The sequence below is a fragment of the Hylaeus anthracinus genome, unplaced genomic scaffold, assembly GCF_026225885.1.
Source record: "Hylaeus anthracinus isolate JK02 unplaced genomic scaffold, UHH_iyHylAnth1.0_haploid 11982, whole genome shotgun sequence".
Taxonomy (NCBI): domain Eukaryota; kingdom Metazoa; phylum Arthropoda; class Insecta; order Hymenoptera; family Colletidae; genus Hylaeus; species Hylaeus anthracinus.
In genome coordinates this window covers 6,550,123-6,566,829 of record NW_026534330.1, presented here as the reverse complement: position 1 = coordinate 6,566,829, position 16,707 = coordinate 6,550,123, and the positions used below count along the sequence as shown (strand labels likewise).

Genomic DNA, 16,707 nt, shown 5'->3' with positions numbered 1-16,707 from the left:
CTTTGTACCCACCAATTTTCGTATGAAATTAGACGCGAATACACAGAAATTTAAAGAAATACTTAGAATGGTTAGAAACATTCACGATGCCGCGATAAACATAATAAATGGATAGACCGATATGTTATCACTTGAAATTATTTTGTTTGTTTATTTTTAGACTTTTACTTTTAAGCTGAGAAATGGAGATAGCTTACAATTGTTTCCAATCTTTACGTTGTATTAACTTGTTTTGGTTCTCACGGCAAAATACTTTACACGTGCAGTTTTCTTTCCGTTTCTTGTGACTATGTATTTATATTCGTAATCCCCTTTCAGAGCCTTTCTTAAACTCAAGCTTATCGCGTCAATTATGAATTATCTTTCATTTATGTTTTTGTTTTCTTACCTATTGCTCTCAGTTGTTTAATCATTCAATTATTGCCTCTTAAGATTTGTCCTGCACTCTGTTTTTGCAGTGGTTCATTATGTTGCTCCCACGGATTATATTTCCTTTTATCCGCTTCAACTCAATGCCCAGTGGCGTATTTATGGGGCCCAAGATAAATGGAGTTTGAGAGCTCCAAATAAAAACTGAACGAACAAAGGAAATTTCTTCCAAGTCTTCCTCGTTTATTTTACAGACTTTTTATGTAGTAAACATGTTTAATATTATAAATACATTCAAAGTGAAACCTGTTCAACATCGCCAATAATATATTTACATTTGAAGAAAACAGTACTTGAAGATTTATTTAACAGGACAATGATGAGTACAATTTTGTTCAAGATATTAATCTAAATTGCAGTAAATTAAAGGGATTAAATGGCATGGCTGATTATTGAAAATTAACTCAAAAATAATATTCTATTATTAAAAAAATTTTAAACGTAATATTATTTTAATTAATAATAAGCTAATTTTCATTATGATGACTATAAATTTTATTAATAGGAATGAAGTTCAAACGTTTTTCAAAGCAGCTTCAGTATATCCCACTGTGCTTGATAACAGCTATAATCGTTCAAAGTAACGATACCACGATTTATGATGTGATAATGCAACATTTTTCGCCACAAGGATGATACATCAACTCTGAACGAAAGAAGAACACGAGTACATTCAGTTGTGTCCAAATAAGTACAACGGCAAAATGAAAAAAATTATTTTTCCAGAAAATATAGAAAATTATTGGAAATTCTTGAGGAACCTGGCAACATTAATACAGACCAAAGCTATCATTATTCTTCTCAGCTTTTTCTTTCTTCAATTGACCAGTAAAAGATCTGCGGCTGGCAACCAACGATTCGTAACGTGAACATTGGTCGCTTAAAGAGACAAGAGAGCTACATACCAGCATCGGTCGTAATTCGATTCCTTTGTCGAAGGAATTTTACCTGCAATCCTGAAAACCTCAATCTACCTTTTGCTCATCGACTCTTTAGATCGCGAAGGAATCTATGAGAAATAAAATCGTTTCCATGGTACTGGAATGAAGAGAAAAACAAATCTTTATTTTTACACTTTCTTACCTCTAAACGTTACATTTTGTGCATCAGAAATAAACATTGTTAAGTAGGCATTAAAATGTGAGAGCTGAAGGCTAATACGACACCGATATACTGTGCCATTTGATAAAAATAAAAAATGAAATCGACCGTTTATTATCCGAGGGTGGTGAATACGATTCGGAGCCGTGTCATTGCGGCGAATTGGACGTGTTACTAACTCGTGAAATTTCGATCAGAGATCTTTCTTCTTGTCATTGACCTTGAAATAAAAACAAAAAACACTCATGTGGAGCAACTATTAAACGCGACTACGTTACTCGATACCATTTACTGGCGGATTAGAAGACATCGACATGTGGTTATTGTGGTTCTGCTGATGGCTCTGGACATGTGTTACCTTGGAAACAGTCGGACGACCAGCTAAGAAAGCTGCTAACCGCTCCTGTCAAAGCAATGCCAACATGTAGCGATGAATTAGCAACTAAGTAGACTTAACTTGTTAACCCTTTCAGACCTGAATTATTCTTTTTTTCTCGTACTAATGTAATTTAATTTTTAGGAACTAAAATTTGGTCTAAAATTAGCGTGGAAAAAGAAAAGAAAAATATCCTGATAGTGTAGTTTTCGAGAAAAATTGGTGTTTAAATAATGGATAAATATACACGATCTACTTGTAGTTGAATTTTTGAGATTATAAATAAAAATTTGATTAGCTTCTACGTACCAATAAACGATTTGTTGTAGAGTTAAGCCTCTGTATAGCTGAAAGGAGTACTGACATTCGCGCTTTCGTTGCGTCCCTCATGCCGATGAGTGGTACCATCTTGAAATAAACAACGAAATCAATCGTTTAACGTGGAATTAAGGTAAAGGTAATACGCGACGATACTGACTTTTAACGTGGCGTCTGCAACCGCGAGTAGTTGGTGGGAAAGGTTAACGAAAATTCTGCCAAGATCTCGAGGAGATCTTTTTGCTAATGTTGTGGTGCCATTCACGAGATGGACGATGCGACGTGCGGATTCACGAGTAAGCAGAACCAACAACTGTTCCAAAGTTGCTGGCCGAGCTTGATTTTCTGGTTCAGGCAAACTTAACGTTGCCCACAACTCTTTGGCTTTTTGATAGGCTAGCTTTGGATCCGTTGCTAACTGCAAAACGTCAACTTCCTTATCTTCGTACAAATAATAGGTCTATCAAAACGGAAAAATAGTGGACTGTTGGAAGGGATTGTCAATTGTACCTCGATGGAAGACAGTTCGTTCGGATTGTGAGTCTATTGTAGTCTGGTTTATCGATATCCACGTAATTGAAGAACGATATTCGAATGAGTTTTCTACTTTTTAACTGTTGTACAAAAGTACGACACACGTGTAACAAGATATTTTAATCTAATGTTTATACATCGGTGTGATTATTAAAAATAAAACGAAAAGATTAAACGTCACTTTTTTGAATTTTACGTTTCATGTTTACTTGCCATGTTTACTTACCAGTTCTATAACGTACAGGAGTACATGAATGCACTCTGTTCCCTGCTCCTTGAGGGCTCGAGCTTCTGCTAACGTACGACGCGTCAATCTTCTTTGTAATTTTCTAGAGAATCTGGCGCCGTGTTTAATGGTCCGCGTAGCCTTGCTCACAGATTTGGAAGGAGTATTTTCTGAAAAAATTACTTTCATGGAATAGGCATCTCACAGTTTTCATACAAAAATAATTTAGTGTACCAGAAATAGAAGGAGTAAGTAACTTTATCGATTTAGGAGACATTGAGAAGCGGTAAGAAGAATGCTCTTAGGATTATTTTTTAAAAATTTTCATGGTGATGATTTTAAACAAAAAAGCCATATTTTCATTCAAATGGCGAGGAGGATGTTAAATAAAACTTAAACAGAAGCAAAACTGCAGAGACGATCACTGTTTAGTGTTCTGCTAAGTAAGAACATAAACGATCATCAGTGCCTGCGATTGTTCTATCCATTGTTCTATCTGGCATTGAAGTCTCCACCTCGTTACCTCTGGTAGAAATCAGTGTTCATAAGTTTAAGCTTTGTATTTAGACTCTAGGTCTAGCTAACCAAATGGTTTCATTTGGGAGCTACATAAGCTATTCTAGTCTGGCAGCCTGTCACAGTCAGACCTGTGATAAACCGCCGAAGGGACTGCTTTCATCGCTCCAGGTATAACTCTATTGTTACTCCTCGCTAAAGGAAACTCGTGTCTACGTGACCTGTGGCACGTTTAACATTTTCCAAGTAGCAAAGGAAAACTGTTACAGTTTACGTAGCCGGTGTCATAAATCTGGTCGAATGCATATTCTTCTATACTATTTATTTATTTATTCTATATATCTATTATCTAATAATCTATTAATCCATTATTTAATCTATATTATATATCTATATTATTTTTAAGGCTCCAGACTATTACTTCATTTAAGAAGAGATTTTACTCTGTAGATTCTTAATATCATGATAGTTTTTGACCAATTTTTCCTTCCTTGAATTGCTTTATGAATTGATTATGTGTATATTAAAAAATCTTAAACGATTCTTTATTTTATGTTTCGATTTTCAGAATATTAACACTCTTTGTTATAACATATATAATAAATTGTAAGCATTGTCTTTGACCTACCATCTATAACTTTGTCGGCGGGATCAGGAGGCAAGTAACGATCAACGTATTTATCTGCGACAGTAAGAGCATCGTCCAATCTGTCCGCTGCAGCGTTCGCAGCTTGACTTCCTATCTGCTTTACACTTCCGGCACGCATCAGCACAGGCCTGACGATTTTGTTGCTCACATATTCCCGTGCGTTGCAGTACATCTTAATAACATACAAAACGAATTGATTTAAGAAACATCAAATATGTATGTGGAGTAGAAGAGAAATATTTGAACTTGAACCCAATTACATAGATTATTTGTCAACGTAAAGTTTAGTTTATTTCTCAACAAAGAAATTATTTCTCAGTTATGTGTAGATTTACGAAATGAAGTAATACTTTAATTTGACATCGCTAGATAATAATTTTAAATAATAAGAAAAAACTAAACAAATCGTTGGTTTAAAATATTTACAAGCTTAAACTGAGGGATTATTTAATGAAAATTTGTTAAACACGTTTCTTATAGTATAGACACGTGAACTTACAAGATGGGGAGGTAGGTGCACGGCTGGCACTCTTTGTTCAACGATGTCGATACCTTTGCAGAGCAGCAGATCGATAGTCATGATCGCCCCGTTCAGCGCGTAGATCGCTGGCTTCGCCGATGCCGTTGCGATCGCGAATGAATGTTCAGCAGTGCCCAAACTCCAGTTCATCAATGAATTTGATCGCTAAACATTGAAAGTTTTGGTCACTTTATATTAAAAATGATTCTGTGTAAATAAATTTTTTAATCTATTCCGAATAACAATTTTCGAAGAATTCTACCAAAGGTTGTATGAAAATCATATGTTTATTCCTTGATTTTTCTTTGGTGTCCACTGAATTATCAGTACACAAAACTATAGGGTTGTATATCAACAAAATTTAAGGTGATCCTCCAATGGAAATGATATTCATAGACGAAATGATGGACTTGTCTTACATTTTTTAATATTAGGGACATTTCTTAAGTTTACCTTTATCCTATCGTACACATTACCAGCAATGTGTATACCGTTTTCCACGATAGGCAGACTGGAGATTCTGGCAACTGACTCGAAATGTGGCAAATCGGAGTGCCGCCTTTTTGCATTCGTTCGCGCCATTTCCAAGATCGTCGCTGCAACCATATGGAAATCCTTAGTAAATGTATTGTAGGATTGTTAAAAATATTAGAAAGAATAAACGACAGAATCTGTTACGTTCTGTTTAAATATAAATCAACATGTTCACGTTTTCAAGTTTATTTTGTACATTGCTATGGGTCAAATCGTATGTTGTAATACTCGGATCTATTATGGCAAAACACACAGATTGGCTGGTTGTGAGTACTACGTTGACCTGTTAGAGCATACAAACACCAAGCAAATGGTATGTCGTAATTAGAATTATATAATCAGTACGAGTGACTCCGCAGATTAGAAGTATGAAATACAGACTGAGTTGAAAATTACTGTCGGAACGCGACACTAAATCATTCAAGTATCAATCTCTGGTGAGTCCAACGAACTTATCGAAATAGTCACTGTTATTGATTATAATTAACAGATCGAAGAAGGATTCCTTTGGTTTTCTAAACAATATGTAGTAAACAAAATTCATTTGTTAGTACAAACATTTTAGGAAAACATCTTTAACATTTATCGACCAAAATATTCCGGCAATAAGAATGAATAGATACATATTAATTTCGAATTAAACAAATTAAACGAAAGAAAAATTCCTTGTCTACAATTTTCGAGGGGCGATATTCTCTTTTTGTTGAGGAGATAGTTCTACCGACTAAATCTATACTAATTTTCGAATTCGTTCATATATTTACAAAACACGAAGTTCACGCGATGTACCAATTCATAAACATTTTTACATCATCTTTCTAGTAGCAATTTTATTTTTAAAGATCAGGGAGACCCATTTCGTGGGAACCAGCCGGTAGTTCGACATAGTTATACGCGTAAACATTTAACTTTTTTACCGGCTCCAGAGCAACAATCTTCATGTTGACAAAATGACGTCACGCGTTTCGAACTTGCGACGATAAGACCATTTTAAATACAGGTCGATACCCCTATCGCTATCACTCTTATCGAATCACTGATATTTAGTGTCTTCGTGGCGAGGTCACGAAAGAGGCTCGGGTGAAAAATTCATCAACTTCGAGGATAATCGCATCTAGGTACCGCGACAAACGGATGCTGCGAAGCTATCTATTTATTTCAACGCCGCTCAGTCCGTGCTAACGCGCCAGAACGATCGCACGGGCACGTATTCGTTTCAGGAACGATAAAAAAGAAAATTGCTTTCAGAACCAGTATTGAATCCGAAAATGAGGGAAAATCGTGCTCGACCAATTGCTAGCTGTATTGATTAGTGAAATACTCACCTCAGGACGTTGGAACGTTGACCGGTAGCGGGGGAAGGTTCCGATCGCGTAGAAATTATATAACGGAACGTAGCAGGATGCAAAGTCAGATGGAGAGGCAGAAAAGTTGGTGTTTCGCCGAAGAACACGCCGCTAACTGCACGTCGCAGAGTGCGAAACAGTATCTCGTCGGTTTGACCTATGACACGCTGATACAGGCGCGGCAACCATGATGCCTCACGAACGAAACTTTTCAGATTCTGCTTCGTCCCCTGGTCCAATAGGATCGATAGAAACGTCCATAAGAATCGGCCCGTACCAAGATCAGTCGTGTTCAAATCCAAATCACATCCAAATACCTGCGACCATCATTGTTCTAAGAGGGGTATACGTGTTCCGAGTAATAAAAATACCAATCGTAAATCATGGATATGCACGTGTTTTGCTAAATAGTTATAGTGGTAGGGATCGATATAGGTGTTCGTTCGGTTATCTGCGAATTGAGTTTTCTTTTTTGAATGGAGCACGTTAGGAAGCGTGACACTATCTTGGATTAAAGTATAAAAATAAATTTTGGGGGTGCTTGCCTGGGATAAAAATAAAATTGATAAATATCTTAATGTCCTAGCCATCGGGTATTCGATGATATCTGTATACTATCTACACGGAAATACTGTCTGAGTAGGTTTGGGATAATAATTAGTGGGGGCGAAAATATCGAATATTGTTAATGGATATGATATCTACAGCAGATACAATAATATCAATAATTAAAGGCTAAACTTTTTGTTCCTCTGACAAAATATTAAATCAAGGTTGGTTATTTTGAATGTAGGTAATTTTTTATTTTGCGCCGCCTCCGAAAAGGTTGGGTTGTAGTTAATATGCTGTATTTAATAATTTAATCAAATTCATCAAGAGCTGGACAGTATTCATATGAATGAACTAGAAATTATTTCATACATTTTTGTGCAGTTTCAATGTTTTTCGAAGGCCCCTATTAATTTGTATTTAGTAATATTCTTACAACAGTGTTAATTTTCAGCAACCAAAGAGTGCTTAAGACTCATCTACAACTTTCAAGATAAAGTAGAGAAACGCTTAAGTTTAATTATGGCGCCACGATAGGTAGGTAATAATAGGCAGGGAAAATTCACAATGGGAAAGAAAACTGCAGCGAAAAAACTAAATTATCGGCAGCAGACGTTCTTAATTGCTATTCAAAGTCCACCACACCCACTTGTTTATATATATATATATATATGGGTTGGAATAGTAACCAGCTGGATAGATGTGACCAGAAGTACGTCTTATTTTTTCAGAGTAGACATATTTTGAAAGAAAGCATAGCGATTCAGTCGCGTAACGCAAATACGCTTGCGATAAGTACTATCTTTAGTTACGAATAAATATGTACACGATACAGGCATATTAGTCTAACACGGCTAATATTATTTTGATGCTATCGCTCATACATGTTAATTTTGAATGGGGATTGATTCATTGTTTCATAAAAGCAGTGGAGAATGAATGTCCTCTTCGTGATAATTAACATATTTCATTCATAATTTTTTTAAAGCAATGTACGTATGGTAAAAATTGATTTTCAAATACCTGTAAAATCCATGATTTTTGAAATCTTTAAAAAATCTTTGAGGTACGTTTTAGTATCGCTAAAGACTGCAACATACTCATATTTGCACAAAATCTGACACATGACGGGTCGTCATCGTCAAATTTGTCAAAGAATGACGTGTATATACAACCAGAGCATTCACTGAATACATTACGCATGACGTATGATATGTAGGGTCCATCGTATGGACTATGACCTCAATTATTGTACAAGTTATCAGCTTATAGTCCTCAAAAAGTATATAAAGAAATCGTTATACTTATTTCGATGATTGATGACGATTTGTTTACTTTCAGTACCGGTGCCATTAACACTATAATTACTCAACCGATTATGTCAACTTCTTTTTAAATTTGAATCATTGAATACACGAATAGAAAAGTTTATTAATGTTTTAACAACAATCAAAGTAAATTTATTTAAGAAACCAACGATTCACAGTTGAAACCCTACAGCAAATTAACGAGTCAATTGTCGTAAGACCACGACGACATGGAGCAGTTGTGGTAGAGTACAATAAAACGAAAAAAGTCGGTTAATACTTATATTTAGTACCCAGATATCGCAGCTTCGTGTGTGAATCAATTAATTGTTGAAACGGATAGTCGCTGATCACGTTGTCAGTAGCTTATTTCTTTATTTATCGCCGCTGTGAAACGCTTTCGCGAGAAAATGTACTTTGCGAAACGATTCAATGCTTCTCGACTCTTTTATTACTCAGGCAAGAAAGTATTACGGCTAATGTAATTTTCATTTTTTTTCTTCTTCTCGCTATTCACGATTGCTTTTTCTACAAGTTCAATGGAACGTGGACTAAGGGTTAAAAATTCCCGTTGGAATTTAGTGGAAGCGACAATTCGGATAACTCATCCGAAATATAACTTATATAAATTCCAAATAATTTAGATAATTTCCCAAAGGTTGAAGTTTTGTGGAAATAAGACACTCGTAAACCAAATCACGTTTCAATGGTGTTAAAAACAGTTGAAAAGGCGAAACACCCTTTCAGAGTGAATTTAGAATGTATAGAAATGTAAAATAAAATAAAATTTTCGTTGTGAAGAATTTGCATAATATTCTTGAGTTTCGGTTGCATTTTTAATACTATGATAAGATACAGTTAAGTTGTTAACAGAACCTAATTGGTGCAAAGTGGTCGTCCTTTCAGCAGAAATGGAAAGGTCGGATTAATAGACACTCGTTTCGATGGCGAAGAGAATAAAGGTTTGACACTCAACTCACTAACTAGCAATGTCAAGCGGAAAATTGCTGGCATTCATCTCGAGAAATCACTCCAGTGACATTTCAATTAACAAGGAATTGTCGTTGCAGTTTTCTGAATCTTCGTATTCATTAATGATAAGTGTGTCTTCTAAAGGAGTCATTAAGTATGTATCGACACGATAAGATTGTCTGTATATCTGGTGATATTCCACATGAAAACTATCGGAATTTGAACATTTATTTTAGCGTTGGTAACGTTTACTAAAAACGCAGATTGAAATGATCTTACCGTTATCACATATAATTACGTATATTTCTATTTGTAGTGTTAATGTAGGTAATGCAGATTTTGCGAAAATTATTAATTTGTTTAAATAATAAGATTCACATACCCAGTGTCGATCTCTGTCTGAGCTTAGCACTAGTCTAATTTTTTAAAATAATATTAGTGTTATGAAAGCTTTATTATTGATTGGTAGAATGAGATTGGTAATTATTGCTTTACTACCTTTTTACTAGAAGTATTTAGGTACGCAAAGTTTCAAGTGAATTAAAAATTCCAAACTTTCAAAGTATCAACGACGGTTTAAAAATACTTGCATTGGTATCGAAAGTGGCCATTTGGGTACCACGCGCGGTGATCGAGCGCGATCGCCTGAATCATTATGGCAGCGTGCACCGTGTTCCCTAATCGCGACATAAGCGAGCTATTTTTAAAGCGCACAGTAACCGAGGATGAAAAGTGATTACTATACAAGCGCCAAAGAAGAAAACGAAACCAATATGAAAGAAATGAACTGTTTCGAATGATTAGATCGCTAAAACATTTACATACTTGAAGTTTTACTGTAGCACAGAGGATGGACAAGATAGTGTAGACACCTGTGAAATACATTATACAGTTTTGATCAGTTTTGAGTCAGAATCGAAATAAATACAGTTTTGTATTGTCGTAGTTCCTTCATTTTTTAATTCAACATTTTGAGCAATTTAACAAATATAATATTTTCCATGATTTCTTTCTATTTGGTTATGTTTTTTTTTTTTATTTTAGTAATTAATTTCTGGTACTATATTATCAAACAAAAATGGTTGCAAAATATATACAGTTTGTTTTTTGAAACTTTAAATAAAGTACTTTTCTATACACTTTATATTCTATTTCTTCCTCCCTGGATTACACAAACATTAAAATATTCACTCAACAAAGTTACTCACCCATCGGAGCCTCATCACTCGATCCCTTCGAAAACGGTGTTCCCATCATCGTCTCACAAAAGAAAATTTACGAACCGTCTCACGTGACCGGTCTGAAGGAGCGCGAGGAGAGATTGACTAGATCGTCGTCACGTTCAGCACGTGACTGTCTCGTTACGTTGTCGAAATATGCGACAACGACGCCCAGTTATATCTATTTATTCATCGGAACACAACAAGCACACTGTCCCATCGTTCCAGCATTATCAACACCCCTATCCAGTGTGCGTGTGTCCCCTATCGATTCATACGAATAATGTCAATGAGAAACCATCAGATCCGTTTATGCGTCTAATATTAGCCTCAATCAAAGTCAATAAAGGAGAAAATAACGCCACACGTGTTCGCGCTATAATTCATCCTCTGTAACGTACACGTGACGCGATTCTTCGCGAACGTATAAAGGTATCTTGATCTTGAACAGGCCAATATTCCATCCAGGCATCGTCCGCAGCGCGAGGTTCTCAAGATCCCGATCACCGTAACGGAAACAATCGATTACGCACTCGTACATCATCTACGGACATTGATTACTTGTTTTTCGCGGTGATTAACTACGCGAGGGTCGTAAAATCGAAGGATATATTGTCCCGTGACTGGCGGACGTATTTAAAAAAGGAGAAGCGGAGAAAATCGAGCAATCCGGTCCAAAAGCAAGAGAATTCCACGAGAAGTCCACGATCCAATCTACGTACCTTTCAACAATTTTTACCCGCTCTGTTAAAACGAAATTATAATTAGTCGAAGAACGAAACGAATAGACACGATGCGTAACCTCAGTACGCAACAAATCCTCAAAGACGAGGAGTGCTTTGAGATAATTCGCAAAAAGCTCCATAAGGACTCCATGGAGGATTTCTCGCTGATCACTTACGAAGTCGTGCCCATAGACAAGGTGAACGGCTACATGGGCCAGTATTTCACGCTAAAGGCTACCGTGGCGTGTCCGCAGTCGCCCTTGGAGACGAAGAATATTAATTTCTTCACGAAAATACCGCCACCGACCACCAGCCCTCAGTATGACTTTATCCAGCAATACGGTAGTTTCAAGAAAGAAGTCGCTCTTTATACTACTGTCTTCCCTGAAGTGTTAGACGGACCCGACAAAAGATGCATCCCAGAGTGCTTCCTCGGTGTGGAGAACGACGTGATAGTCTTGGAGGACATGGCCAACAGCGGCTACGAAATGACGGACAAGTTCAAACCGTTTGATCTCGAACACTGCAAGATCTTCATGAAGACTATTGCCAAGTTCCACGCCAAGTCCTTCATCTTCGAGGAGGTATACCAGAAAAATCTGCACGAAGAGTTCTCCCATTGCATGCAGGAGACTCTCTGGCCTCTCAAAGATGGCCGTTCGAAAGCGATGTTCGAGGCTGCTGTGAAGGGCATCGTTTCCATGGTGGATGAGATGACTGAGCTGAGCGAGGATCAGAGAGAACAATTCAAGAAGAAGATGATTGACTTGTCTGCTGATCACGCGGGGAAACTGTTGCCATCCTCCAAGCATAAAAACGTTCTTTGTCATGGAGACTTGTGGGCGAATAACATTTTGTTCAAATATGATGAGGAGGATAAACCTGTGGAGTGCTGTCTCATCGATTTTCAACTGGTCAGGTAAGAGTCCAAGGAATATGACAGTTGGTACCTAATTGTAACATGCATTTCGAAGTTTACGTAAAGTATAGCTCGCATTCCTTTCCAAAATTTTATGTTATATTCACCCCTTGCACTTGAGAGGCGACTCTCGGTTACCACTAGGTTCGACGCAGCAAATCAACCAGCAGTAATGTTTGTTTAGGTTTCATTTCTTTGGAACTAGAAGTGCCAATAAAATGATTGTCGGTGAGGCGAAGGTGACCTGATTCTCAAATCTCAAGTTAGTTTGCGATCACGAATCTACACGAATCACGAGCTACATCTTCGAAGTCAATCTAAGCTTAGCATCCGTGACAATAGAATGCTAAGAAAGCGGTTAATTTAACTCCTAAGCATTGAAGTTTCGAAGCCACAGCTTACCTTAAGATATAACATAACGTAAATTTAAGAAGTATTATAATATAACAACGTAAACATAGAAGGAAGTCAGGGCAGAAGCATACCTAACTCTGCTTGCAGTTTCAAGAAAATGATCGGCATCGATGATCTGTCACTAAGGTGACCTTAGGTTTCTAGAATATTCTCCTACTTCTTCTAATCGATTTTCTCTCGACTTCTAATCGCATATAATGAGCCCAATGATTCGCTGCCACTTTCCCTTCCTATCTGCTGAGCACGAGTTCATCGTCTTCTTTTAGTATCTTTTGTCTTTGTTTCTTCCCTAACCTATTGTCCCTCTTTATTTGCTATATTCATTTAGCGTGGTCGCTGTCATATCGGCTACTATCCTGTTTTTTTTTTTTTTATTATTATAGCTGCCAGATGTCGCCTGTTAATTGCCATGTGTCATGCACAAGTTTCCACTCCTATCTGCCACGTTTCTTCGCGATTGTATCAAGCAATACTTCGGTTATCTTTGTTGCGTCCTTCCTTGTTCCCCCTGTACCTTCCACGTCTTCTTATTTCCCGTTGCTAAGATTTCTGGTTTCATTCTGTCTCGACCGACTAGTTCTCCTTTTTCCCTACATAAATCTGCGTACAAACTTTCCTATCACACATTACACACGCCTTTCCATATCTGCGGCTGAAATGGCGCCACCGCAGTGTTTTTTTTTTTTTTTCAAAGCTATCAGCGACAGATACATGTTTACATGTAGGTGTTCCGAGTTGAACGATCCTTCTCATAGTTTTGAAGCTTCGCAACGACGTTACAAAAATTTTCTAATTAAAATTTATTATATTTATAGATATTTTAGGGTGGAAAATTTTGGAAAGAATCTTATTCGGCATAAGTCAGCCTTATTTGGCTTACGTCGTTGATCATTCTGCAAGATTTTTGCACGCGTTTTGACTTGTATAGATTTCTGATTCCACTTATTGCACTTTTAGTGTTAGTTCGTAGTATTGCCACATGAATGAAAAACTTTAAATAATATAATAAAACTAAGCAAAAGGTGGGATAGTTTTTAACCCACCTAACTTCAAAAAGTTAAAGAAGGTTTCAGTAAATGGACAAAACTTTCGTTTTTATAGAAACGAATTTTCATTGTATCTCTGTTTACGTGTTTCATTGGAAATTGAATATTTTCATGTTAAAAGAACATTCCTCGGATATAACATAACACGAAACGTGCACATCGCAAATTTTGTCACGCATGAAATATTCTTCAGAATGCAAGAGCAGTTTACAAACTATCCTTTCTCAATAAACCACAAAGTATCGAGCATCGTCGTCTTGCCGTACAGTTCTTCCGGCGATCAATTATCTGCTTGTTTAGACTAGAATACAGTTTTGCAGACAAACGATAGCATTCTTCCGTCATTAAGCAACAAATCGCGTCCTTCATGAAGTTCTCAGACAGATATTTTGAGAAGGGTCAGAAGAGTAATAGCTACGCGTCAATCTATTTACTGTTCGATATCAATAACATCCATTAACCATGAAACGCTAATGAATCTGAAAACAAATCACAAAGCACGATTTACACCCACACAAACCAAACTCTACACAAACCGTTGTCTCTTTTAGATACAACCCACCTGCACACGACATTCTCTGCTTTCTCCAATTCACAACGACTCGACAGCAGCGCGAGGAACGCGGCGAAGAATTATTCAAAATCTACCACGAATCAATGGCGGATGCTCTGCGCGAAGCCAACCTAGATATTTCCCAAGTATTCCCGTGGGACGAGTTCATCGGAACTGTCGAAGACCTGCGACTCATGTGCATGATTCACGGAGTTCTGAATATACCCATCATGCTACTGGAACCCAGCGCGGCCAGCAAGTACTTCGCCGACGAGCCACACCTCTTGGAGAACATCCTCTACGTGGACAGAACGCCCCTAATCTGCGAGCAGCTGAAGAGCGTGCCTGAATATCGGGCCAGGATGCTGGATGCACTTCTGGAGCTATACGACCACGTGGCTGGATAAAACCGTTACGAATTTTGGGACTTGTTTTGAGTGTAGATATCAGAGATGCGATATACCGATCTTAATCGCTAACTTGAAACGTGAGCGATGAGCACAGCGAGAGGCGGTCTAAATAGTCCCAGACTATTTTGCAGTGGAATAATAGTAATCGTGATAAGAAGCAGCCTGTTGCGTTCAACATTTAGAGAATGCGATAGGATTGGATCCTTAGAGGTCCCTGTGTTCTTGTAGTCTTATTTTTTATTAGATTTCCTTGTAGAGGTCATGTCTACGTTAATATTAAATTTTAGATGAGCAAGAATTTTTCGCGTTGCACATTTAGGAATTTATAGTGAAAAAATTTCGGTCCATCGTTGAGTTTTATGTATCCAGCCGTCGTTGAGTATACAACAGCGATGCTATTGTTATCTGTCGAGGACAGTGGCTCGATAATAAAAATATTGTCCAATCATTACTTAAAATACTTTAAACTCACATGCGCGTAGCATAATATTGTCTATACTTACTTGCAAATTGTAGTAACAAAAATGGGAGTATGAATTGGTAATTAAAAATAATCACTATAAACGCTACGAGTACAACGAATTCAAAATCATGAGGACATGGATTACTCCGTCAGCGTGGGATGAACGACGACTGCAACAGTGAAGAAAGACTTGTTCGACTATCTAAAAGAGATAATCACAAACGAAAATTGCACATCGAAAATTGCAGTTTCGCGTTCCCACGCTGCCAGTCTCATCCTCCCCAAGCCATGCTTGTAAAGTACCTGTTTGTTTTTATTAAAAAATGACGTGAATCCGCTCGTTGAAATGTGAGGCATAAGGGGGCTCTGGAGTTTACTTTTATGTATATAATTATTTATATCATCAATTATAATGAATATATAGTTATGTACAATATTGAATCTCATTCTTTAACAATAACATCAACAACATGATTAAACAACGTTCCTCATTGGTACACAAATTGTAAATGTACAGATAAAAAAGCATTAGATGAGGTCAATGAGGCATCGAAGGTGGCGTACGCTCAGCGTGCCTTAATTTTCTTCTCTTTATACATTTTATAATTCTCATATTTATTGCAAATTATTTTAGTATTTCGTTCGATTTCTTTTGTTCTTCATCTTCATTTTCATTTGTTTGTTTGTTTTTTCTTTTTTTTGTTCATTTTGTGGGTTTCATTATCGTTAATTTTATATATATATATATACTTCGTTTAGATACACACGTTCCACATACACACAAACGCGCCGAGTGTATTCGTGCGACGCATGAGAATACGATTACGGGGGGTGGGAGGGGGAGGGGGATGATATCGATTGAATCGGTGCATGATTTAATTATTAAAGAGAGTGCATGAACAATTTGTATCTTGCGAGCAGCTAGGCACGAGTTTCCCGTCCAGAGAGTGAAACAAATCATGTTGTAAAGAACGATCGTTGATTCTCACCGTTTTGTTTGTTATCGTAACGCGTAAACGGGCGTGGTAACTCGTTTACGATCTGATATTGTTGAGTAAACGAACGAAAAAGAAATGAGAAACGAACGAAAGTAAGAAAAGAAAGAACGGCACGAATGGGGAGACATATCGAATTTTAGGAACATTCACGCATTTTACCGAGTAAAATTCTATCGCCTGGCCGGTTCCACGCGACGCAAATCTCGATCGATCATCTAAAATTCTACACAAGGCTCCGACAAATTTCATATATATTTTTTTTTTTTTGGTTTCGTTTTTTCACATGATGCACCATTTCCGCAAAAATTTAACGCGCGAATTTTTGTTTCTTATATAACGCAGCAAGGCGAGGCAGGGTCATCGTGAATTTTCTAGTCTTTCACACGATTCTAAATCTTGGCTACGCCAAACAATTTCACGAAAATTAAATTAACCTCTTACTATGAACACACTTGTCTTTTTTTTAGTAGTACGTGAATTCTTCTTCTTTACGCCTCGTAAAATCTAATTTTATAAAAGAAACAAAATTTCGATTTGAATTTTCAGTCATTCCTTTTCCCACGAATACCAATTTGTTGATTT

The 16,707-nt window shown here is 37.0% G+C and overlaps 2 protein-coding genes and 1 long non-coding RNA gene across 4 annotated transcripts; 2 read left to right on the top strand and 1 right to left on the bottom strand.

The window, feature by feature from the left end:
• Window position 1: 1 nt before the first annotated feature.
• On the top strand, window positions 2–1,934 carry LOC128886359 (uncharacterized). The gene is made up of 2 exons (XR_008459801.1): window positions 2–265; window positions 402–1,934. It is a non-coding gene; the product is annotated as an uncharacterized LOC128886359 (long non-coding RNA).
• On the bottom strand, window positions 1,466–6,683 carry LOC128886350 (lipid storage droplets surface-binding protein 1). 2 transcript variants are annotated; one of them, XM_054141156.1, is made up of 9 exons: window positions 6,529–6,683; window positions 5,123–5,265; window positions 4,649–4,834; window positions 4,129–4,321; window positions 2,985–3,154; window positions 2,385–2,642; window positions 2,216–2,314; window positions 1,816–1,933; window positions 1,466–1,750 (listed from the first exon to the last, which is right to left on the bottom strand). In XM_054141156.1, exons 2-9 carry the CDS (start codon window positions 5,249–5,251, stop codon window positions 1,743–1,745), a joined length of 1,161 nt encoding a protein of 386 aa, XP_053997131.1. In that variant the 5' UTR covers window positions 5,252–5,265; window positions 6,529–6,683; the 3' UTR covers window positions 1,466–1,742. The 2 variants fall into 2 exon arrangements, with proteins under 2 accessions (XP_053997131.1, XP_053997129.1); XM_054141154.1 differs by having other exon boundaries at window positions 1,466–1,933.
• Window positions 6,684–11,067: 4,384 nt separating this feature from the next.
• Window positions 11,068–15,563, top strand: LOC128886349 (uncharacterized). Its single transcript, XM_054141153.1, has 2 exons — window positions 11,068–12,241; window positions 14,253–15,563. Exons 1-2 carry the CDS (start codon window positions 11,391–11,393, stop codon window positions 14,659–14,661), a joined length of 1,260 nt encoding a protein of 419 aa, XP_053997128.1. The 5' UTR covers window positions 11,068–11,390; the 3' UTR covers window positions 14,662–15,563.
• The last annotated feature ends 1,144 nt before the right edge of the window (window positions 15,564–16,707 follow it).

Coding starts and splice junctions, on each gene's coding strand:
- LOC128886350 (XM_054141154.1), bottom strand. CDS start 5,251: ATGGCGCGAACGAATGCAAAAAGGCGGCACTCCGATTTGCCACATTTC. Junction 4,835..5,122: donor ATGTGTACGATAGGATAAAG/GTAAACTTAAGA, acceptor TTCAATGTTTAG/CGATCAAATTCATTGATGAA. Junction 1,934..2,215: donor CTACAACAAATCGTTTATTG/GTACGTAGAAGC, acceptor TTGCTTTGACAG/GAGCGGTTAGCAGCTTTCTT.
- LOC128886349 (XM_054141153.1), top strand. CDS start 11,391: ATGCGTAACCTCAGTACGCAACAAATCCTCAAAGACGAGGAGTGCTTT. Junction 12,242..14,252: donor ATCGATTTTCAACTGGTCAG/GTAAGAGTCCAA, acceptor TGTCTCTTTTAG/ATACAACCCACCTGCACACG.